The sequence below is a fragment of the Perissodus microlepis genome, chromosome 3 (assembly GCF_051167445.1).
Source record: "Perissodus microlepis isolate ML-2025 ecotype Zambia chromosome 3, ASM5116744v1, whole genome shotgun sequence".
Taxonomy (NCBI): domain Eukaryota; kingdom Metazoa; phylum Chordata; class Actinopteri; order Cichliformes; family Cichlidae; genus Perissodus; species Perissodus microlepis.
Window position 1 is genome coordinate 39691892 of NC_140463.1, and position 25199 is coordinate 39717090.

Here is a 25199-nt window from a genome sequence, read left to right on the forward strand (position 1 = left end):
CCCAATTTGATTCCCTGACCCACAGTGTTAAGAAAGGGTCCTATGATATAACAGTAATCCACTCTCACATGTTTCTAGGTAACTGTTACTATGGGGACTGGCTGTGTTCAGTCTTTTGGGATGCTGTTGCTAGGCAATAAGCTACAGTGGCAAAGAGGTAGACAGGACAGAATATACATGTAAGCCAATTTAAAAAAAAAAAAAAAAAAAAAAAAAAAAAAGCACACAGCAAGGGAGGCAACCATTTTTCAATACAGAATTTTTAATGCTACAAAGCACCATGTAGGCACTAGTGTGAAGTGGTACTTGTTTAGAAAGAGGCCTTGACCCACACAGGTATGGATGTGTGTAAAGCAAGCCCTTGCTTCACTTCTGTCTAGTCAGAGTAGGTGGAAGACAAAAAACCAGACACACACATAGAAATATGACCAACTGTATGAGTTTAAAAACTATGTCTAATCTTTTCCCCCCCCCATCTGTTCTTTTTCTCTCCAGGTCTGTGAACAGCCAGGCGTTCTACCATGCCTGTCCCCCCACCCTTCAATCCCCGCAGACAAAAACACCTACCCCACACACACCACCCCGAAGACAGAGCAGAGGGCTCCGACTTCCCCTCCCTCTTCCCTCTGCCCAGTCTGTCCGTCTCTCTTCTGTCCCCTCTTTTTGTTTCATCTCTGTCAACTTCGTCCCATCTCATCCACTGTGCCTGTCCTAGGACTGCAAAGAGAACCCTCCCGGACTCTGTCCCTTTCCCAGTCTTTCACTGGCTGACTTTGGTCACATGCTGCCTGCTTCCTTCTCTAATTGGAGCAGGGGAGACGTGGGGTGTGGTCTCGGCCTGTCCTTTCCACTGCGTGTGTCGAAACCTTTCGGAGTCACTGAGCACGCTCTGTGCCGACAAAGGCCTCCTGTTCGTCCCACCGCATGTTGACCGGCGGACAGTTGAGCTGCGACTGGCCGATAACTTTATAACAGAAGTGGGCGGAAATGATTTTGTCAACATGACCGGATTGGTTGATCTGACACTGTCAAGGAACACCATCCACCTTATTAGACCAATGGCCTTTGCTGACCTGGAGAGTCTACGCTCTCTGCATCTGGATGGTGAGCAGCCAGTTATTTTATTCTCAGTGTTCAAGACTTGAATCAAATACACTACTTAAACGTGTTTTTACCCGTTTATTGTTTTATCCAGGTAATCGCTTGACAATACTCGGACCTCGAGACCTTGCAGGTTTGGTCAATCTGCAGCACCTGATTGTCAACAACAACCAGCTGATCAAGGTCTCCGTGCAGGCTTTCGATGACTTCTTGCTCACACTGGAAGACCTCGACTTATCTTACAATAACCTCAGGAGGTGAGTTTTTGCTTTTGTTGGATATCACCTACGTGCACAGCACATCCAAGCCACAGACATTGTTCTTTAAACAGAAATCATCAAAAATGGGGCCTGGAGCCAGACTTGCAACGTTTAAAAACGGCAGTGAAGTCAGTTGTTGATCGAGTTTCTCAATAAATTACTCCAAAAACTTGTACGTGTGAAGGTTTTGTGCCTTTCCACTGATCTCTCAATTGTTCATATGACGGTAAACTCAATGAATTAAGAAAAATAAACTATGAGATAGCGTTGAAAATGCACTTATGTTTCTTACAATATTTCAGGATGTTCATCCTCCTTGTAAATAGGTCATTCTTAAATAGATCATGTTTAACAAGAATACTTTATTTTGAAGACATAACTCACATGGGTTTATGGTTACAAGTTTAAGTTTTAGGAAAACACCTTGTACTACACTACTTAAAGGGGAAAAGAACCATATACTGTTGTTTGTCTTAGGCTGCATACAGTGGACTGAACGTGGCCCATGAACTAAATTGAGTTTGACATCCTTTGTGTCAAACTCAATTTAATTCATGAGCCAGCATACACTGACAGACCCGTCTCTGTCAGTGTATGCTGCACACAAAATTTACACACAAATGCACAATGAAAACACTTGGCATATGAGGCAACGAGGAGAAGAAAGGGAAAGAAAAGTGAAAGTCAATTTTGATGAGGTTCTAATTTTCTTTCACTTCGACTGAGCTCACTCCACTGCCACCGTGTACACTGTTATAGCTGCTCTATACAGCTGAGTGCAGGGTGCAGTATTCTTCTCATGTCTATTTAGGACAATAGGGATTCAGCATTACTTTCCATTCCTCTGGTCTAAATGATAAGTCAGAACAATGATGATATTCTCTTTTAGACCTCTATTCTCTTCCTAGTGTCTCTCTGTACTGATAAATTCAGCAGCATTGGGCTGTCAGTTCTGATTAAGATGTTTCATTTGTCTCCTCTAAAGCAGCTCTTTGGCCTTTCTCCAACCTCTAAAACCATAATCTAAACCATAAACATGGTCTAATTAACTATGCCTGGCACTTCTTTCCTCTTTCAGGCCTGTTGTCTAATCAAACTATTGTACAGATAAATGGAGGCCACCTGCTGTAACCATCAATGTTTACCAAATTGTTTTTGTAACTGATTAAAATCACTGAATACGTTTAATTAGTCAACTACAAAAAGAAAAGTATTCTTTGCACCCAATGAACTTTATTACTCAACAGCAAGGTGATTGTAAAGTTCAGTTCGGTGAACCTGGACACAAAAAAAAGGTTAAAATCAGCAGGGCTGGTGTGACTGACGCCAAAAAATAAATGCTTCGTATTTTTCCTATTTTGCTAGTTCCAGACATTTCATTTGGACTCACTCATTGGTCCAAAACAGGGAATGACAGCACTAATGGAATACTAAATGACTACAGCAATGGGTCACAGATGGGACTTGGGGAAACCCAGATAGAGCAAAAGATTCAGAAGGAAAACAAGCATCTGTTGTCGTTGTCTGCCATTGTTGTCACTATTAATTCATCGTTGCATATTTGTTCTCTGAAGAGTAAGAAGACATTACCCAGAGAACAACAAATGAACTGTGGATCTATCGCTGCTCCGATCACATCCTTTAATAAAGAGGTCTCAAGAGGTGGATCTGTCTTTAGAGCTGCTGTTACTCAGTCCTCCATCTTCACACTGCATGATCAATCTCACTACAAAGTTTACCAATTCAATAAATCTCACATTAGCCGTTGTTCTTTTTTATATCTACAGGGTACCATGGGAGTCCATTCAGAACATGGCCAGTCTGCACACACTAAACCTGGACCATAACCTGATAGATCACATAGCGGAAGGAGTCTTTGGAGAGCTGTATAAGCTTGCAAGGCTGGATATGACCTCCAACAGGCTCCGGACCCTGCCTCCTGATCCTCTCTTTGCAAGGTAGCTCTTAAGCTTCAACTTTTATGTTTCCCTCAGAAGTAGCTTAGTAGAAATATCCTGTTGCAGACACCACAGAGCTACCAGTGTGTGTTTTTATCAGGGTGTTTTCTGGCACAGAAAAAGAAGAAAGACAATGCTGGTGTGCTGGCATTCTTTAAATTCTTTAGTCAACATTTACTTTTATGCTATTTAAATAATCAATATGAACAGCATGTATGTGCCACCACAAATTCTCACCACTTCGCTGACTCAAACATATTTCAAGTTTTGAAATAGTGATGGCGAGTTATATGAAGGTTATAAATAGAAGTATGCACTCATTGTAAAGCTGTCAGCTGGAACTCAGTAGGACTGACATTTTTGTCAAATCAACCGTATGAGGTGTTGCACTGACACGATTTCTAACTCGCCTGTCTAAGGACTATGTTGCACGCTATGACAGACCATAGTGTGCAAGATCATAACAACTGACCAGTGCTTCGATTAGTAATATAGACATTTCAGCTCAGGCCACCTTTTAAAAACAAGTTAAAATCCGAGGACAAATGATCTCTTTAGTCATAACTTCCCCTGTAACTCATCTTTATGCATCCAGATTTAAAAAGGAAACCTGAATGCTTGCACAACAAGTTGTATTCTTCTATAGTTTATGCAATCCAGTGTTTAAATCTTTTATATTTTAACATAAAGTTCAGTCTGATTGTACTAAATAGAGCTTCTCACATAGCCATGCTATACACAGCCAGTTTATTCTGCAGTTTCACATGTCCCCATGCCCTCTACGGATCACACCAATCATTAAACACTATATAAAATTACTTATAAAAGCTTGGTATTAAAATGGAAACTTGGGAACAATTATCAAGTTTAAGGTTTTAGAAACATTTGAAAGTTATGGCACAAAAGGTTTTTACAATTGTAGACATTTGCAAGATTTGCAGGCAGATTTAGGCAAATTTTATGTTTATTTGCACAGTAAATGAACTCCACGAATTGCTTCCCTTCCACTGATCCATGTGTTCACATAACGCAAAGGTGGATTTGATGTTCAAGTAAATCAACGTACAGTCACAGTTAACCCTTTTCTAAAAACGGCTGTGAACTGTAAAATGCTTTGCGGGAGCAGATCAGTATAAAGTACATTAAAGCAGGAAAAATAGAGTGACACAATCAGACAGCTGAGCCTCGTCTATCAAGCTTTGTCCAATTAACTTCAAAAGAATTTGTTAAACAAAAATTGCAACACTTGTGCAACGGTGCCCATTAGAGGTCTCAGAAAACAAGTAGTGGTCTCCAAACCATTTGTCAGAATGAGAATCAAAGCTAAAAATCTGTGGTGAGCAAAGACAGCCTCATCTACCAGCCGTTCACACTGTATAACTGACAAGTTTTACTCAGTGATGCATGCAAAGCTCAGATTTCTGTCAGGAGCAAATAGCAGAGAGGTTGAACATGGTATGTTCAAATGTGAAGATACCATGTTCACATTTGTTTTGCACCAAATTGGCTTCAACCTGTCTAAGGACAAATTCATGAAAGACGTCCTTCTAAAGTTGTTCTTAGAGAGAGATGTTCAAAGTAAATCATTTATAAAAATTTAACCAAATGCAAATTAATTATCTCCATGAGTTTTAAGGCTCTTTTGTATTGACTACAGGTACTAGTTTCAAAATGAGAGAAAAGACAATTATGAATATTGCATTTAAATAACCTCTAAGTCCAGCAAGGCATCAAGTGAATGGACTGACTGCTTTTCTTTTATTATATTCAGGTCTCAGACAGGTGCAATAAGTCCTACCCCATACAATGCTGTCATAAGCCTAAATTTTGGAGGGAACCCACTGCACTGCAATTGTGAACTGCTATGGTTAAGGCGCCTCATCCGTGGAGATGACATGGAGACGTGTGCCACTCCTGCTCACCTTGCTGGAAGGTAAATCATCGTCAGCTGGTCAACGGATTATTCTGATTCTTGTAACTAGTAAAGGTTTCCTCTATCACAGGGCAGCAATGTAATAAGTTACAGGCTGAACAATGTTTTGAATTAAAATGACCTAATTCTTACCTTAATGAGATCAAGTGTGCAAGAACAGAGATTAAGCTCAAACTCATGAGGACAGGTAGTCCATGCAGCCAGTTTTAAGAACACTGGCGTGATATTTTGCCCCTAATTAGATACTCTGAACTACCTCTACTTCCTACATCCCTCTGTGCTAAATTTCTAGTCTAACTCTGTAGTCAAAACCACACTGAAAATGAAGTATTTATGAGGAAAAGGAGTTGTCCTCATCAGTCTGGTATTATTCACATTTTCAGCATTTTTGAGTTTGTCATCATAGGATCCTGGTGTCTCTTAGTTTGAATATGTATGCGGACAGACGTTAACATGATAGGCTTTGATAGAAGGAAGCTGTTGGTCTTCACATTTTAAGCTCCTGTCCCACATATTATTCTTGTGTGACTCATTGCAAGATGCTATCTGGTTAATTGATCATTTGTGATTTGTGGAGAATAGCAAAGTTAATCTGCTCCACCCATGTCCCTCTACCTCTCTTTTCTGTGCCTGCAGATATTTCTGGTCAATTCCTGAGGAGGAGTTCACATGTGAACCACCTCTCATCACTCGGCACACGCACAAGCTGTGGGTGCTGGAGGGCCAGCGAGCCACGCTAAAGTGCCGTGCCATTGGTGACCCCGAGCCAGTAGTCCACTGGGTTTCACCAGATGATCGCATCATCGCAAACTCATCCCGGACCAGCTCCTTTAGCAACGGGACCTTGGATATCTTGGTAACAGTCGCCCGTGATGACGGGGTATATACATGTATCGCAATAAACGCAGCAGGTGAAGCAACTGCCACTGTGGATCTCAAAATAATCCCCCTGCCTCACCGGGGTGGAGTAGGTGGAAACGCTGGGAGCAACAGTGTTAACACCAAGAACAACAGGAACGTGACCAATGGAATTTTACGGACCGATCCGGGCTCGTCGGATATTAGCACGGCCAAAAATGGAGGGATTAACAATGGCGGTGGACGCGGAGGAGAGCCAGAGGATGGGAAAGGAGGTGGAGGGGATGACGAAGAGGGTGACGGCGGTAGGGCATCTGAAGGAGAGAGGACTGATGGAGGAAGCATGGAGGAAGAAGAGGGGGACGAAGAGGAAGGAAGGATGATTGGAGTACAGGGAGTAACATCGACATCGGCTCAGGTCCGATGGGATTTGGGGCGTTTGTCTGGAGCTTACGTTGTCTGGATGTATCAGATACAGTACAACTGCACCGCCGATGAGACGCTCGTTTACAGGTCAGTTCAACTTTACTCACAATGCAAATAATAGAAGCTTTTGTCGCTTATCTAATGGCAAACTTAGACACTTGCCAAATGATTGCTTTCTCAGCTTCTCCTCCAAAAGGTATTTTTGCAGGGTCATGCCCACCCTTTTCTTTCATGCTAATCATTTTAAATATTTATCCATTACAATATGACACTTCAGTAGTCGAACTGTTCATCTTGCATATTGATGTGCGGATAGCTTGAGGGAAAAGTGAACGGGGAGTGGAATAAAGGGATAGTGGACGAGAGACTGTTAATAATTTATCTCCATCACTATGACACTTAATCTCAATAGGCAGTAGCCAGGGCATATGGGTGAGTGCAGAATGGGAGGACATGTGGATAACGTGGAAAAGGATTTGAAGGAGGGGGATGTTTCTGAACTGTGAGCTGCGTAACAAACATCGAGAGGCCACGGTGTCCATCTAAAAATGCACGATAACACAGAGTGATGCAACATGTATTTAATCTAAATACACTAATTTTCATAAGTTATGTCAGTGTATGACTCATCATAGTCTAAGAGGAAGATAAATAACCACTTAGAAAGTTGATTTGTGGTTAAAGGATTCAAAGCTCTTATTTACGCCATGGCATACAAGTACAGGGTACAGATCTGAAAAACATGGAGGTAAAACTAAAAAAAAAAACAAACATCTGCAAGTATTTGAAAATTCCACTTTTTCCCCCCACAGCTCTAATGTAGCTGTGGCTATACAAGATAAGTTCTACATAAAGTAATTGCAAAGGAAGACCAAAAACAATATCCTGAAAAATCGCATCTTTTTATTTGCATTTCTAAAATATTGTACTTGCATAAGAAACTATGAGAGAAAACAGTCTAAACAAATCTAAAGCTAAAGGATGAGACTAATGTCTTTCAATATAAAACAGTGCGGCTTTTTTAGCTACTTGGTGTGCTTACATGTACAATACTATGGTGCCGTTCATGAATTATAGCGGTACACAGTCAAAGTTTACTGTTTCTGAATTTATGAGTGTAGACTGATGAGACATTATGCGTGGGGTTATTGCTACAGTGGCTGAAACAGTGAGGAAGATGGGATAAGACACTGTGGGCTGGCTGAGCAAGGGCTGCCACTGTGCTATTATTTGTGTGGGGTTTTTATTTTAGCTGGCAGTAATGCTGGGGTTCAATGTGGCTTCCCTCAGGTATTATAAAGAAGGCATTAAGCTGTAAGTGTATCGTAAGGGGTAGAGCAACTCTTATGAAGACTGTAGAGAACAGAGAGATGGAAAGATGATTGTGGAGGGGAAAAAAAGCTATAATCTGAACGTTTGAGAGCAAAGTAAAAATAGCAGGAACCTGGGCTGTATGCAAAAGGGTGGATGGGGAGGTAAAAAGCAATACTATGAGTGAAAGATACAGTTAGAAGGGGAAAGCAGATGAATTTAGACATGTGGACTGAGACCTGTAGAAGACTGAGAAGATGGGTTCTACCCAAATCACCTTGAGGTGAGATTGAGATAAAAGCAGGATGTGTGAAAGCAGACTGACAGTAAGGAGGACAAGAGAGTAGAAGGCCCACGTGGGAAAAGGAAGACAAAAACAAAAAAAGGAACCGAGGGTGGAGAGAGGGAGGGAAGGCATTTAAATCCATAACTGAAATAGAAAGACCGTGTACACAGATATACACCTGGGTATGAAAGAAAGGGGGAGGTTGGGAGAACTGATGCAATAAGGGAGAAAGGAGAAAATGGAGCCCACAGAAACGTAAGACAGCGAAAAAAACAACAACAAGCAAACAGGAATAATGTGACAAGGGAGCAGGAACGTTTAGAAATAGAGGCGAGGCAATTTTGTGAAAGCAAAGTGTTCCTCTGCTGAAAAGAAGGTTGTGCAGTTGAAAGGATGGAGATAAAGAGATGTCCAACAGGAACGCAACATCAAAACAAATAACATGCAGATTCTTTACACTCCCACGACACGCTTGTAATACCTAAAATGAGCTCACTGAGATCTCGAGTTCCTTGTTGATCACTAGTGTTAATTTCTCAGTGGATAATAATCTGAGATCAGGGGAGCAAGCTGGTTATCTCTACTAACAAAGGTTAAGAGAAGATACTCTCCACATAAACTATGAGATATCAAACAACACAATACCAGGTTAATTAGTTTCTCGATTAAATTCGACTCAAAATTTAAGTGTTTTAATATTTAATGTTATATTTTCCTCAAGGGTGGTTTTATAAAAATACAGACTTCTTCTTTGGTCACCTAAACGTAGCTCTTTAAGGCAAAAGGTTGACACCAGTAAAATGCTTTTCTTAAACACTCAGCTGTGAGAGAAACAAAAGAAAAGAGATAAGCATGAAAGAATGAGTCACAGACCAGCTGGGATCACAGGAGAGTAAGCGAGCTGAGGTTTTGCCAAACTGAACAAATCACACCACCAGGAAAACAGAGGGGTGTATGTGTCACAGAGTAGGGTAGTGGCCATTTTAACAGGTCGGTGTGGAAAACAGGTTGAAATAGGAGACAAGTCTGGAGGCACAACCCTCAGTCTCTCAGGACAGAAGGAGGAAAGCAGCATACTACAACGCTGTCGAGCATTTCCAGTATGGCTTCCCATCATGCTATCAATGAGCTAGCGCCAACTAAAGTTTCACACGAGCTAGCAGGTCAGGGAAAAAAAGGAATCAACCAAAGCAAGTCTGGCTTAGAAACTCAAAAGGAGAGACCAGGTCAGTGAGATTTCAGGCTTTTTATCTGGGATTTGTGTTCGTATTCTATTGCTGAATTTGGGAGGAGGAAACACCAGCCACTCGCTGAATTGGGCAAACGATGGGAAGAGGGGGAAACGAGGGGCAAGTTCAGAGAGCATTCAGAAATGAAGACAGAAACACAGGAAAAGAGGAATCTATGAGAAATGACAAGAAATAAGTGCATCGTAAGATGGTGGTATACAGATAGGAGAACAGCAGACTGCACTGTATCCTTTAAAAGGTCAGTCGTATGTTAGACAACACCAACCTCCATTTTAGCATGCCTTGTAATTCTGCTGGCATTTGTGAGAGTAACTGGTACAATGTCATGAATGTGGCTTCCTTTGAGCTGTGCTCCCTCACAACATTAAGCCAGCTTCCTTCCCGGAGCTCTGCTACACTTTAACAGCACCACACGGTCACTGATCCTTCAATGTGACATGAAGCTCAGATTCTGAAAAGCACAGCAAAAGAACTGCCAAAGATTTCCTTGTTGCCGGTAAATGTGAGCAATTACCATGACTTCTTTGCCCACACATGGCACTGGCCTACCTGAAGGACAAAGAACAGGACAGGAAAGCACGAGTCCATGTTAATGAGCCAGCACTTTAAAGCAACCGATGGAGCACCATCTGTTCAAAAGCGCGTTTTCGTCAGCACTTGCAAGTCACAAAGAACATGCAGTCATAGACAGTTTAAGGCCGTCAACCCTCATCAGCGACACTACATCTTTGTGGAGCTTTTTTGGTCGTGTCTTAATCAGAAGCACGTCAACTTTAATGGCAGCTGTGATACTGAATTAACACATTGACATATTCCATGTACCGTATGCAGGAACACAAAGCAGAAAGAAGCATTTAATTAGCTGGGATTGCAAACGATGACACCTCTACCAGTCAAAATCTACCTGACATGTAGTAAATAGACATTTTACAGGAAACATACTCAGCACATGTTCAGCACAAGTCTCCCTGAGCCCAACCTCTGTATAATCCATTATTCACTAAGAATTATACAAGATATCTGCCGTTTCACTGTGCTTCATGATTTTTTTACGTGTAAATCCATCTATTTTTAACCTCTGGCAAGCAGTTGGGAATTAGTTATGAATCACTGCTATATACGGTATGTCAGAGAAGGCATCTGTATGACACTTGTATATGTCTGAGCCAAAAGGTTCTCATTAGGTTTAACAACAGTCTTTAAAGTGCGCAGGAAGGCATAGAGTGGCTTTGACAATTTTCACAATTGCACCCCAGTCACCACATGATCGACCTTTCTGCCGGGCACTCAAAGTGCCAAGTTCGGCATAAGACTTAATGGGAACAGTAACGATCACAGGGAGAGCACGAGGAGTACATTGGAGAGAAAAATCACGCAGAGTTTGAGAAATAATGAGAATAATGAAAGTTGTGTCTAAGAAAAGGACGCACTGTTAAAAAGTACAGAGCGAGAGGTTGAAAGCCGCAGGAAAGGAGCGTGCTGAGAAACTGAGCTGAGAACACGGCTAATGAGTCACAAAAGGAGAGGGCTTTAATAAAAATCCTGAAAATTAGGTGTTGGCATTAAAGATTTTTCCTGTTGCAAATTACCCACCATATCTGACTAATATTTGACAAAACACTGAATTGTGCTATGGATATATTTATAAATGCTCACCCAGGGCACTGACTATAGCTACACCAAACTATGTGTCAGTGTCAATTTTATTTTTACAGCACATTTCATTACGTGTAAACTAAATGTGCTTAGCAAAAGTGACAAGAATCTAAACTACAGTGTGTTCAGCCAACAAAAACAGGAAAAAACAAACAACACACTGAGCCGTGCAAATGATTTTCCCCACTGGTCCAATCAGAAATCCATCAAAATCTTCACATGGTTTCACTTTGTCATATTACAACATATTACAACACAAAAAAAAAAAAAAAATCATAAAAGCAAGAAGATATGTGCAAATGCTGAGGCTGGGATTGATAAGGATGTAATAAGAGAGGGAGCAGGGAGCAGGGCATGCCGAGGCATGCGGCTTCAAAGATGGAAAAAGAGGAAAGCAAGATGAACAAACAAGGACCCGGACAGCTGAGTGGTTAGAGGGCAGGGAGGGAAGCGAGAAGGAGATGGAATAAAATGAAGTGAAGAGTTTTACCCCACGGGAAGAGCTAATTAAGTGTTAAACTACTGTGTCAATACATGCGTCAGCTCATGTCAGAGGCTTCAAAAGGAAGGGGAAGAGAACAGGGTCAGCACTCAATACATATGTCACATTATATTATTCTGTAGAGTCACATGAAGGAAAAGGACTGGGTAAGCAGGTAGCAAAGATGGACAGGGAATTTCCTATAAATATCTGGGTGGTTAAAGTGAAGAAAGGGGGAGCAACGATGAGGACGACGAGGAGAAGGTCGCAAAATGAAAGAAAGCTACCAAATCAGGCATCGAGGGGGGAAAAAATAAAATCAGGCCGGATAAGGAAGAGTTAAGTGAAAAGCCAGATAAAGGAAAGCAAAATAGGGGAGGTGGGGTGATCATGGAAAACAGAAGAAAGCAGACAAAATTGAGAGAGACAGATAACAAGGCAATAAACAGTCTGACGAATCAAGGCTAAAAATGTATGTAGGAAAGAGTGAACGAACAAAAGGCGTGACATGGGGTGGGGGGGTGAGGAGAGCTGGATAGATGTCAGCCAGAAGGAGATAATTGCTTTGTTGTTCCTCTTCATCTTTCTTTCTCTCACTCACTCCTCCGGCTCTTGCTCTCTGTGCCCAATCTTGTCTGGTGTCAGACCACCAGACTTGGTAACTCTGACAGAGAGGAGCAAGACGTGAGACGGCGAGAATGACAAGAAAAGACAGAAAGTACGATGAGAAGGGAAAAAAAATAAAAAAATAAAATAAAAATTGGGCTCCACCACTCCTTTATTCCCTCCATCACTCTTTTCCTCTCCCCCTTACTCTCACGGGTACTAATAATTACTCGTTTCTGTGTCACCAGCTTGAACAAAGCACTCCCTTGTCTCGATTACTTTCTTCCTGCATCTGTGGATGTGCACGCCTTTGCAGGCTTTAACCATAATTAGAAGCACAGGGATGGAGCAAACTCTCTTGGTATGTTAGAAGCCGGCCCACAAAGAAAGTTGGCGCAAATACAGACAACACCACGGCCGTTTAATCAATCAACTTACGTAGTAGTAGACGATCAGTCCGAGTTACACGAGATGCACTTTGTATTCATGAACATAATGTCTCGAGCACAGAGGTTTTAGCCGAATATTATTTCATGTGTACCCACACCACATAGCTAAATACGGGTTAAAAAAAAAAATGAATAATGCAGCGAGTGCTAGCAAATCAGCATATCAAAGATGCATGCGTTTGTGAATGTGTCTGGGTCTTCCATGTATATTTTAGTGAATTTGCTTGCCTATTTCTGTCGCTCCCAGTGTAGCAAAAACAACTACAGAGGTGATTCACAATCTCATAAGGGAGGAAGCAGTGGCGGGGTGGGAAAGACGACTGAGAGGGGTGGTGGGCAAAAGGAAGAGGAAAAGAAATATAGGATGCAAATGGTGAGGTGGGTAGTGAAAAGGAAAAGAGGTGGTAAGAGGATGAGGGAGGAGCAGAGATACCTAAAAAGGAGATGGCAGAGGAGATAGGGGTAGATGAGAGGGGAGGAAGAGTGACCTTGGATGCTCAATCATGGTACATGGTTATTGGTGTGGCTAATAGAGATATAGTGGAGTGACCGAAAAGGAAGAGAGGCTGGGAGATCAGGTAGAGCCTGGTGGAAAATACCAAAGGATTTGAGGCAAGCAGATGAGGTAAAAGATACACAGGATTAGACCAGAGGAGGAGAGTGAACAGCACAAGTATAAGTGAAGTTGTAAAAGAGGTTGAACCAAAGATGACTGCATCACTGCAGATTTAGGCTAAGGAAAAAGAGGGATGGGTGATTACACCGCAATGAAAAGCTCATGGGATATGAAGAGATAAGAGAGGCTGATCACCCAAACGGAGGAAATCTGGTCATGTAAGACTGATGGAGGAAAAAAATAAAATAAGTTGGACACATTGACGGTGGAGGACTGATAAAGAGCTTTACAGGAGTATATAGAGGGAAGAATGGAGGACAGAGTGAATAAAAAGGGAGGAGCCTGAAAGGTAGGATTAGAAAAATGACTAAAGGTGTGCATGACTGTGTGAGGCATGGTCACAATGGAGGACCAAATCAACGACTCATCCAGAAAGCTTAGTTATGTTAGGCTAATCCAGACAGATGCAAATATGCTGGTGTAGAATATCATCTTATAAGATTTAGGCATTCTTATTCAGTATCCAGCAACACATGTAACTCTGAACCAGTATGCACTAATATGAATCAAAGTAAGAAAAGAGATTTGAGTATTAGCCTGTGATAGACAGAAGCAGCAACTCACTGGAGTACATGAATCACTCCAATGATGGTCAAGTCGCTCTGTCTTGTGGGATCTATCAATTATATATAGACGCATAAAGGCTGTGGATGAACTGACACCATTGCGATAAATCTCGGGGGCTTTGATAAGCCTATACTACGACCGAGGCTTTTTATTCAGAAACAGAAGCACAGCGAGCGATGCCTCTTGTATATTTCATGTTGGAAATCTGATTGAGCACCCCCCGTCTTTACTGGACTTCACAGGAGCTATTCACAATTCTCTGGCTTGACTGATTGCACAAGAGGTTTTATTTTGAGCTTTCATCCCTGAGATATTTGGTCATAATCCTCGGTTTCACTTTCACTCTCTGGATGTCTTTTTGCTGTAGGAATATGAAAACTCCTTAATCAAAACCTCTCATCTTATTATGTCAGTGCTGGTTACTGCTGATGTTTAGGTTGTCCACTATAGTTTAAATCCATGAGTTCAGAGATCTCTGACACTTCTTTACAGTTCTGTGAGAAAGATTAAATTAGCTTCAGCATACACATTTCTTAGCGTATCAAAGTACAGCTTTATTTTTGTAATTGGTATCTCTCAAGCTTATGCTGTGCTTATGATGTTGCTATGGAAAAATTTTGGCAATTTTATGTCAATTCCCTGAAAATAAGACATGACTAATATCCTGGGAAATAAAGCTAGGAAAGATGATTGGTCCCGAGTGCTTAGTGTGTGGATATCAGAAGAAGAGGTACTCTTAGTATAATTACTACACTGCCAAGTCAAATAATGAGCCTTTGCCATGGAAACATACACCTGGAACCCAAGCTGCTCCACCACACAGCACGAGTTAACGGACAGATTTGTAACTGTGTTAGAAGGGAATTTATAGCGACCTAATGACCGCCGGATGAGGACGACTTTAATGACGATGCCCCATGTGTCTACTCAGATTATCTGGGAACCTGGAGTGTCACATAGTACGTTGTAATTTCTCGTTAAAATCATACCGAGCTTCTGCTGAAGTTTGGAGGCATTACATACTGAATAAGGTTAGGGGACTTCTGCAGCAGCTCCCTGGATGTCTGAGTCATCCTAGATGGCATTTATAGGATGTAGCTCAGGTCTGAGGGGAGCTGAAATGGTTAGTAACGTGGATACAAATAAGCCCTTTGATGTAGCGTGAAAGCGAATGGAGAAAAAAAAAAAAAAAGGACTTTGACAGCGTGATGCAGAGGAAAAACAAAGGAACTACTAACAAAATACTCTGGTTAGCAAAACAAAACTACAATACATACTTGCCCACACAAGAGGTTTGGAAATGCAGAGGGCAGAGTCATACCCATCAGCGACACTTGAGGTGCGCTTCAGTCTCCCACACACACTTTACCCTGGCATGTCACATACACAAACCCACTGGCATGAAAACACACGTTTATTCCCTCATCCCATAAATACAAACATAGATCCAGGTGCAAACACAGAAAAAAAAAAAAAAAAAAAAAAAAAAAAAAAAAATCACATGCAACTTATGTAACGTCTGCTCCCTCGATTCACCATCTTTACCCCCCCAGTATCCCTCTATTGTTCACCTCTCGCCCATTTGTTATATATATATTATAACGGCTGCTCGAACACTTAAAATGAGGACACATTCAAAGCACTTCTCTCTTTATTATCCCACACAAGCTCTCACTCATTACAGACACACAGGAAAACATCTGCACTCTAAAAGACCAAAGCCAGATTATATATGTCTTAATTTCATAAGTTCTGCTGAAAAGCAAACATCAACATCAGAAATTAAACCTAAAACAACCAAATGTGTAGAGTTTTGCTGTGATATTTGCTTCCCGCAAAGATGCGAATACATCCCCACATACATACACACTCCTGCTCTCCAAATGAGCAGACAGAGTTCTCTTTTCATGTTCCCTAGGCGCGCTCCCCATCAATAGCCTCATTTTCCCCTCACTCCCCTACTGCAGTATTTACTCCGGTGCCGTTTCTAGCCCTAACTTTACGCCCATTTCCTCCGCTTGTATTCCCAATCTTCAACCGTTTATTCCTTAAATTCGGTCAGATTAGTCAGAATATCGAGGTCAGGTTTCAAATTACAGCAGACGCTATGCATTTCTGTGCATCGTCCATGTTTATGTAACTGACCTATGTTCTTTTCCCCTTTATTCCCTCTTTAGAATCTTACCGTCAACCAGTGATCGATTCCTGCTGAAGAACCTGGTTTCTGGCGTGGACTATAATCTGTGTGTGTTGGCCATTTTTGATGACACAATCACATCTTTAGCTGCGACAAAAGTTCTGGGCTGCACAACCTTCTCCACCAAGGATGTTTACCCTGCCTGTCGCTCTCTGCAAGCCCACTTTCTGGGCGGGACACTCACCATACTGGTTGGCGGCGTTGTTGTGGTCACTTTACTTGTGTTTACTGTGGCACTCATGGTTCGCCACCGTGTTTGCAATCACGGGGACCATATAATGTGTCACAGCAGCAATACCGAGGCAGGAGGCGGGGCCTGCTGTCAGGGGAGTGTAGGAGGTGGGGACAAAGGAGGAAACCGTAGCGGATGCTACCAATCCAATGGTTCTGGAGACATGATGATGGTGGTCCTGCCCAATGGTCTGCCTTCTAAGAGAGGAGGAGGAGAGAAGGACAATGAAAAGGAAAAAGAGGCCGATTCAGCCTCTTCTGTGCCTCCAAAACTGCCTCCTAAGCCCAGGCCGAAACCTAAAGTCAACCTGGAGCAGTTTCTTTCAGCTGGAGGCGTGGTTTCCACAACGACAGGGGCAGGAAGTGAGATGGCACTGGTGGTGAGACAGCGAAAGTTGGACAAGGCGCCACCGTACACCTCAGAAAGTGACAGAACGCCCCTCTACTACTCCCCTTCTCCCCCCTCAACCCTTCCCCGTCAGTCGCGTCAGAGGGAGCGCCCAAGGCCCCGACTGGAGCGAGAGCTGACCAATCGTGCTAGTTTTTCTCTCGCGGCGCCCCTGAGAGACTCCGAGCTGTTGGACTGGAGAGTCACACCCAGAGGCAGGGACAAATGGAACTCCTCACAGGCTTATCAGAGCCCCGTTTCCCCTCTGAGCCCCGCCTGTGGAACAGTTAGCAAACGGAGGCACTCGCTCGATATGGGCTCCTCGGTCGCGCTAGCAACTGATGCCGCAGCGAGTGTCGCCAGGCGCTACGGCGCTGTCAGTTATGCCAAGCGGCTAAGCGTCATCTGGACAAGGCGGAGCCAGTCGCTGCATGGAATGCTGGTGCAGTGCGCTTCGACAGCAAGCACAGCTTCGTCGACCACGAGCGACGAGTGCGAAAGCAGCGGCGGGTTCGGGGGTCACTGTGATTTCCAAAGGGGATATATTCATGCTTATAACGCCACCAATTCCAACTCTAACACTGGGATTACTCCTGGGAAAGCAAATAATGGAAAAGACAGGAGTAGGGAAAAAGGAAAGAATGGAAAGAGCGCGGAAGAACTGGAGGAAAGCGTCGTATAGGGGCACGGATTACAAAAAGTGGAGGGGGATAAAGGGTTCTGTATGAGGACAGTTTGAATGAGATGCTGATTTAAGAAGGCCAAAGAGGTGAGGAGGGATTACAAAAGCAAAACTGTTTTAGATGAAAAACTTTTCCAGTTCAGAGGAAGGGAGGAGAGCAAGTGACTCAAGTGTCACGAATGCAGCTTCTTGATTTGCCCTGTGAGGTGAGAGGAGAGAGTACACCAAGAAGTGAGGTCAGGATTTGTAAGAGGCTCTCCGAGGAACCTTGAAAGTGATGGCAGAGAAATGTGACCAAAAAATAAATTAATTAATAAAAAAGAAAATCTTTAAAAATTCAAGGCGACGGGGAAAGAAAGTACAATCATCGCAGTGACAAAGAAAGGAAAAAAAATATGTGAGAGGGACATGGGGGGATGTAAATTAAGGAAATAATGAGGGAAAATAGCAGTAAGGAAACAGAACAAAGGTTACAGCAGAGAAGGAGATGTTGTGACCTGTGTGGATCACACTAACACAACCATTCAATTCTCCAGAGTCTCAGCTCCCACACCACCATGAGGCTTTACACTGGATCAAGAACACCACCACTGTTAATACTGGAGAAATACTTGTGACAGAAATGCATCAGTGAAAAGGTCTGGATGACACAGCCCCACTCTGTTGTTTTGGCTTTCACGCAGCCGGCCATTTTGAAGCTCTTTTCTGAATGTGACTTTTATGTGTCCTCTGTGTCTGGACAATGATTTTGGCTCGCTGCGCCTGCGGATTATGGGAGTATAAATACAGAGCTGGGTGCATTGGACATGATCAATCGATACAGGCTGGAAACAACGAGGGGAGCCCAGACATTATTAAAAGAAAGACACTGGAATTACAATGGAGTTGATATGGATTACAAAATGGAGACGGGAGCGCACAATGGAACGTGTAAGCGTGTGCATTTGTAAAAGACGAGATCGTATTGGATGTCAGATGATAATGGACCAAACAGATGAATAATGCTAATGGATGCGCAAGTGTGCATGCATCTATGGATCAGGGACAGGATGCATTTGTGTGCCTGTGTGTATATGAATGTTCGTGGGGTGGGGGGGCGAGCCGGTGAACTAGACTCCATGTTTCAAAAATGTTTAGTGCTTTCTGGATATGCTGTAAAAAAGAAAGGAAAAAAAAAATACTAAAAATTAAGGTGAGAGGCGTCCTTGAGCTCCACTGAGAGTGAAAGCAGAGCGAAATGTTTAAATACACCACAACCAGTACAACTTATTTTCAGCAGTGTAGCATGGCGAGAAAGCGGAAACTTAAATGGGAATTAAAATTTCAAATTCATTTGTGTGACTTCAAACTCCTTTGTGCCACATGGGTTCATGGTAAATCCAAATTGAATGTTCTCAGAAAGGAAGCAGTTTAAAAAAAAACAAACAAAAAACAAAGAGTAAATGATTCAAAAACTGCTGCAGAAGCCACTAAACGCTATAAAATCTGTTGGAAGACTCTTAAAAACCTCTATCAGAGAGAAACACACACATACATATATAGTATATAAATAAAATAATGTTACTTGTCGCACCATGTGTTTGTTTTTCAAAGTTTTCTGGGGAGTGATTCTAGGATCGAACGCAAACTATGAAAAGTGTGATTTTTTGTTTTAGACAAGAAATCTTCATGAGTAGGAAAGAACATGATTATGACTAGGCAGTTAAACTACCACAACAACAACAACAAGAATAAGCACACAGCACAAAACAAACTGGCAAGCACACACTCCAAAACAGACGCACACACAGATGCCTATTAAACAAAGCCAATTCCAATAATAACAATCAATGTCGTTTCCTTTCTGTTCTCATTTCATTTTGCCAAAGTCAATATTGTTCTCTTGACTTGATATAAATAATAAAATTTACATGTATGGAACTGAGACTGAGTCATTAACGCGTGGCCATGTGTCATGTTTGTGCGCTTGACTACTTAAGTACATTGTGTATGCGTGGAAAAAAAAAAAAAAAAAAAAGAAGCACTGCATGTGAATATTGTGCGTGTGTATTTTGGTGCATCTCCGATAGCAGATTTCAGTGTTATATTTAAATCTATTGCAAAATTAGATTGGATATAGTTTAATAAAAAAAAAGTGCCAATGCTGCTTTGGTTTAGTTTGCACTTGGACAGAATTATGAAGATGAGTCAGTCCTCGTGAAAATGTTTTGAGCTCCAGGCAAACTTGTGAGTCAAAGAAGCTGCAGCGCACACGCACATCTGTGGGGCGAAAATGAAGCTGTTTACTTGTCAGTCAGTAGAGCTGATTAGGAGGTAAGGCTGAAGTAACATTTCTTATGGTAATTAAAAACATTTCTTACAGTAAAGAAAAAAAACACGAGGAAAAGAGAACATAAAAAGAAGCAAACTGGTTGGAGAAGGGAGATCAATGAGCTCAGGAACAGACAGAAATGGGTTTAGAAGGAAAAAAGGTGTAAACAAGATTTCAAAGGACAGATTGGATATGACACAGAATGGGAAAGAGTGCTGATGTGACAACAGACAGACAGAACGGGAACTAAAAGCTGTCAGGCTAATGGATCCTGAAACCGATGCTCTGTTATTATCAACAATATTAGCTGGTTTCAGACAGGCTCTGTATTTCAATATAAGACATTACAAGCTCCTTTCAATGCTATCTGCAGCTGAGATCAACACTCACTTGGAAACGAAGCGAGATGCGAGCTGGCAGCAATCTGCATCCGAGCAGAACTAATTAAACTTTTAAACATACGAGAAGAAGAAAATTGTCAAACATGAACTATCAAACCAAAACATCATTTCTGTTAATTATTTACATCTTTCAGGTCATAGCGGAAAAAGCTGAAGCGGAGGTAGAACAGATCTAGCTCTGCCCTTTTCTGAGGTTTTCTGAGGTTAGATGGGGAAAAACTATCCCACCAGCATAATCTGAGTTTCTCGTACTCATTTCACTTTGTTGCTGAGAAAACACTTCAACAGTGGGCTGAATTTGGTGCGTCACTAAACATCGACAATAAGATAGCATCAACAGTGGAAATGTTGTATCGCAGCAATAATACAGTAGCTAAATGTTGTTGTGATGAAGGACATTAAGTCTTGAAGATTTCTGTGTGTCTCTGGCAAAAAAATAAAGACAAAAAAAAATGGGGGAAGGAAAAACCAACATGAATCATTAGTGAGATTGTGATTAATTGTATCCCTAGCTGAAATGAACTGATTCCTGCACAGGGCTGCACAACTGTTTATTTTACTTCGGTTTAATATTTACTCCAATTAGTCTTTCAGCCCACCTGAGAATAAAGTCTTATATTTCATGAATATTTTTTTTTTAATTCCCGTCTCCACTTTCTGTTGAGTCCTATGCAGATGCTGCCAAAATGAAGATAGATATGGAGGGAGGGGTGTGGCTGAGAGACTACTGAAACACTTGGAGACAGACTATTTCCTTCACTTTTCCTTATCATAGAGATAGAAGTCGAGGACGGAGATGATCAGTGTGTTTGGCTTTCACTGTGTGCCTCTCAGTGTCCACAGTATGCCCATAAGTAAGACACTTTTTTATATCTGTTTAAGGAAGAGATCGAAATCAAACAGTGTGATAAGTCTGTGTGTGTTATTTTTGTAATGCAAATTGTCTTTTCATTTTAACCATAAAGTAAACGTCAGGGATGGGGTAAAAAGGGTCCTTTTTTTTCCTCTTGTGCATTGAGCATCAGACACCCGGCAATGCTAGAGTGGCAGACTGTTCGAATTTGAGACCATCAACAGTGACAGGGGGAGTAAAACGGGGTGTGCTGGAAAGTGTGCGCGCACCTGCGTGTCTCTGCACTGGAGGGCAATTTGATTTAAAACTCATAAGAGTCTTCCTTTTAATGTGGCCAGAGTCTTTGCTACAGTCACCTTTAAAAACTGCGTGTCTGCCTGCGTGTATATGGGTGCACTTAAGTGTGACAGGCAAGACCAACAATGCAGCACAACTCTCCCCCTGGTTTTTTTTGCCGATGGCAAAAACCTGTCCCAATTTCACACAATTAAAAAAAAAAAAAAAAAAAATGCTGAGTTACATTCAAACATTCACAGCCACAGACAAAATTACCTTTCAGCAAACAAACGTGTGTTTGTGCACTGCGAGATAACCTTCTGGCAGCGTTTGCATGTTTCTGCGTGCACGTCTTATTGGTGCATCCCGAAAGGTCGTGTCTGCCAGCAGCCAAACTTCCTCTGACATTTGCAGTTATGATAAAGGTATGATGCATTTCCCTGCAGTGTGCTGACTAACTGCTTACTCAGGATGCTTTAAGAGTCAGCAGCTAACGTGCTAGATACCAGTTGGACCAGTTATAGAACATACTGAAGTGCACACCTTGACAAAAAAGGAGCAGACAAGACATCTGTCTAATGGACAAACATCCCATGAACATCTGAGAAAAAGTTATTACCAACCCCAACACTCCATGAGTGCTACGCAGCTGTCTCACCAGCCTGAAATTATGACAAATGACTACACAAAGCTATTGAAAATGAGGTTCTGAAGTAAAGCTGAAGATTACAAATATGAAGAAGAAAATGCACACAGGAAACACCTCTCAGATACTACGCTTTACCTACGAGTAGAATACATTTTTAAATCACCGTTTAGTGAATGCAGTACGGAGCAGCAGCAGAAATCAAGCGGGGCTTCTCACCTAATTAGTCACTTTTACGTCAAGTGTCAACAGGATACAGTGGCTATAAGTGTGAGATTGAGAGTTTAATTTACAGCGATAAGTAACGTCCACAAGGAAAGCATTGTTTCTCTTAAGCTCACTTGGTAGAATAATCATTGTAAGTTGGCTCAAAGAAATGAACAGCCTCTAATTTTCATGATCTTTTCCTTTAAATGGAGAGAAAATATCTAAGAAAGAAATCTAGAAAAACACGTTACGTAAAAGTTATAAACTGATTTGCATGTCACTGAATGAACTAGTATTTGATCACCTTTAAGCCATCTGATTTGTGTATAAAACACACCTGTCCACAGAATCAGTGCACCACCATGGGCAAGACCAGAGAACTGTGAAAGGATATCAGGGACAATATTGCATCGTCTGGGCTAAAAGACCATCAGCGATAAGCTTTGACGAGAAGGTGACAACTGCACGATCAGTCGGGAATTTGAAGAAATATAAAATTACCATCAATTGCCCTCAGTCTGAGCTCCATGCCAGATCTCACCTCATGGAGCGAGGATGATCATCATCTGAACGATTCAGAGAAGGCTTGGGAGAAAAGTGTGGATCGGACGAAACCAATATCAAACTCCCCGGCATCAACGTGACTTGGGGACTTGAGCGGCCAATGAACGGGACTGTGTGCCGCAAGGGTTGTGGATGAGCCTTTCAGCATGACAGTGAGGCTGATGAAGAAGCACATTAATGTCATGGAGTAACCTCACTCCTGTAGAAAAGCTGCGAAGGGAGCTGAAGGGCTAAAGAGCAGAGAGCCTAAATCCCACCTGAGATGTACGGAAACCTGGTGACCAACTGCACGGCTGGGCTTGCAAACAGGGGTTTATTTTTTGCTTGAGGATAGATATTTCAGTCAATGACATGCATCTCTTTCAAGTCATCTTTTATAAAACTCACTGGGTTTCCAGGATCTACAGTTGACATTTTGTCTCTCCCCATTAAGATGAAACTACTACATAAATTAGAAACTGTTCATCACTTTGTAAGTGAGCAAATGTACAAATCCAGCAGGGGATCAAATGATTTCCCCCACTGAAAATATTTAAGCAAAGTTGATTTAACTAAATTTTTGCTCTACAGACAGACTGACGATGGCTCTTTCACCACACCTGCATATTACTGTGAGTAGACTTTAATCATGCTGTTCAGTCAAGCTGAAATTTGTAAAAACATGGCTTAAAAACACCTTTCCAGTAAACCTAAAATTGTCATCTGTGTGAAAAGATGTAATTTTACCATTAAGCTGCACTATTCATTGATTCTTCAAATTAAAACGCTATCCTGAGCCTTCAACATATAGAAACCAGCCAGACACTAATCACCATTCCTGTCTAGTATTTAATTATTTTCCAATCACGGTTAACAAGGCTAGGGGGAAATGCAGTCTGAATGATAAATACAGGTTTTCGGGACAGCTAATGACAAAGGTTGACGAACATGCATGTAAATATTACCATACAGTCATATCTAAAGGAACCTTGACAATATTTATGCACCGATTTAAAGTATTAACAGTCTTACCCTTGCATTTACTGCAATCACCGTATCATTAGCAAGTCTCGAAGACGTTGTTGCAGAAAAGAAAGCTACAGATCAAGGGAGAGAGCGTAGAGGAGACCTCCTGTATTGTAGCAAATTGGGAGGAGAAAGATTAATTGACCTTGCATGACACAGCGAATCAGATTTCATTCTTAGTCCCTTATTTAGACACTTACAGACAGCTGAGCATCCGAATAGAATAAAAGTGTTACCCAAATGTAAGAGCTGATAGGCAATGTGCAAAACATCGATAATGAGGCAAACATGTGGCTTGTTTAATTCCATCAAGTTAGCAGTTTATGCTACACAGAACAACTTTAAAGAGCAAGCGTGGAGAAAGAAGGCAACAGTAGGAAAGAGGAGTGGAGCCAATGCTGGAAGTAGAGAGGTGCTAAAATGATATAAGACAAAGCCTCCTGCACGGCGTTACCTTCATGCATCATTTCCTCTCTTCTTTCTCTCACTACCTTCCTCTCACACTCTCCACAATCTTTAATTTAGCCTTCTATCTAATTTGCTCTCCTTCACCGACTTCTCATTCAATCCTTTGTTCACTGCATTCACTCGTAATCTCTACTTCTCTCTGACCTCCCTGCTCTCTTCTACGCCATCGCTTGGCTCTTCTATTGTTTTGCCAGTTCTTTCACTCATTTTAATATGTTCTCCTCACTGTAAGACAATATTCTCTGCCTCATTCTCAGCCCGACTACTGAGTGTTTGAGTCTTTTATTGGTCCTCAGTTTTCATTGTTATAGCAGTACTGCACTGCTAAAACAATAGTCGGCTCCATTCAGTTTTTATCTCACTTAAATACATTGTGGCATTTCATGTTTGCCCCTCTGTCCTTGTCTCTCAGTTTTCCCTTTATGGTTCATTTTCTGCATCATTTCCCACATTTGCCTGCATTTCTCAGTATCCCCTTTATTCATTCTTTAAAAAAGAAAAAACAAAGATAGTAATAGGTTACTTTAGTATGGCAACATACAGCAAAAGGTAACTGGGTATAAAGATCTGAGGATGTTTCAAGGTTAAATTAAGAACTAAACCCTAAATGTGGAATTTTCCCTGAATTACTGCACAATCGGAGTTTCAAAAACTCTAAAAAGCAGAAAAGAAAATTAACCCAGAAATCAGCGTGGTACTTTAGCAGCTTAGTCAAATATTACACACGCTCTCATTTAGCTGCTTTGCCCTTGCAAATTTTGTCGCCGTTCAGTTTGCCACAATCGCCATGAATTTGAACTTGTAATTTGCACAAAGCTCTAAAGACTGCAGAGCCGCTTCACACCATATTGTCTGTGTACAACACTAGTTGACAATATTTTTGAAGTTGTAACATGCAACAACAATGTAACAGTTAAAACAGCTGTTGGATCACTTTTCCCCTCAATACATTAAAAAAGTTTTACACAAAGAAAAACTCAGATTAAATGTTTTTAACAAGTTTAAACAACAACTTTTGCGGCATTTCACTGGGATCGTCAAATTTAAAATTTGACAATTGTGTTGCATACGAGCATAAAACTGGATGAATAGTTTAGGAAGACCGGTCATATTTAAAATAAGCATCCAACCCAGTTTAAACTTCAAGGTTCA

General features: G+C 41.6%; 2 protein-coding genes across 3 annotated transcripts in view; one reads left to right on the top strand and one right to left on the bottom strand.

Moving 5' to 3' along the window:
* Positions 1-19236, top strand: part of LOC146391443 (leucine-rich repeat and fibronectin type-III domain-containing protein 4) — a 36909-nt gene extending 17673 nt beyond the window's left edge. Inside the window, exons 3-8 of the mRNA XM_084924411.1 lie at positions 496-1104; positions 1196-1358; positions 3149-3319; positions 5091-5252; positions 5889-6623; positions 15996-19236. Of these exons, the coding sequence (XP_084780537.1) occupies positions 522-1104; positions 1196-1358; positions 3149-3319; positions 5091-5252; positions 5889-6623; positions 15996-17316 (3135 nt within the window). The 5' untranslated portion in view covers positions 496-521 and the 3' untranslated portion in view covers positions 17317-19236. The remainder of the gene's footprint in view (positions 1-495; positions 1105-1195; positions 1359-3148; positions 3320-5090; positions 5253-5888; positions 6624-15995) is intronic.
* The window catches only part of pcxb (pyruvate carboxylase b), a 291593-nt gene that overhangs the window by 95203 nt on the left and 171191 nt on the right, over positions 1-25199 (bottom strand). The gene's annotated exons all lie outside the window — the stretch shown is intronic.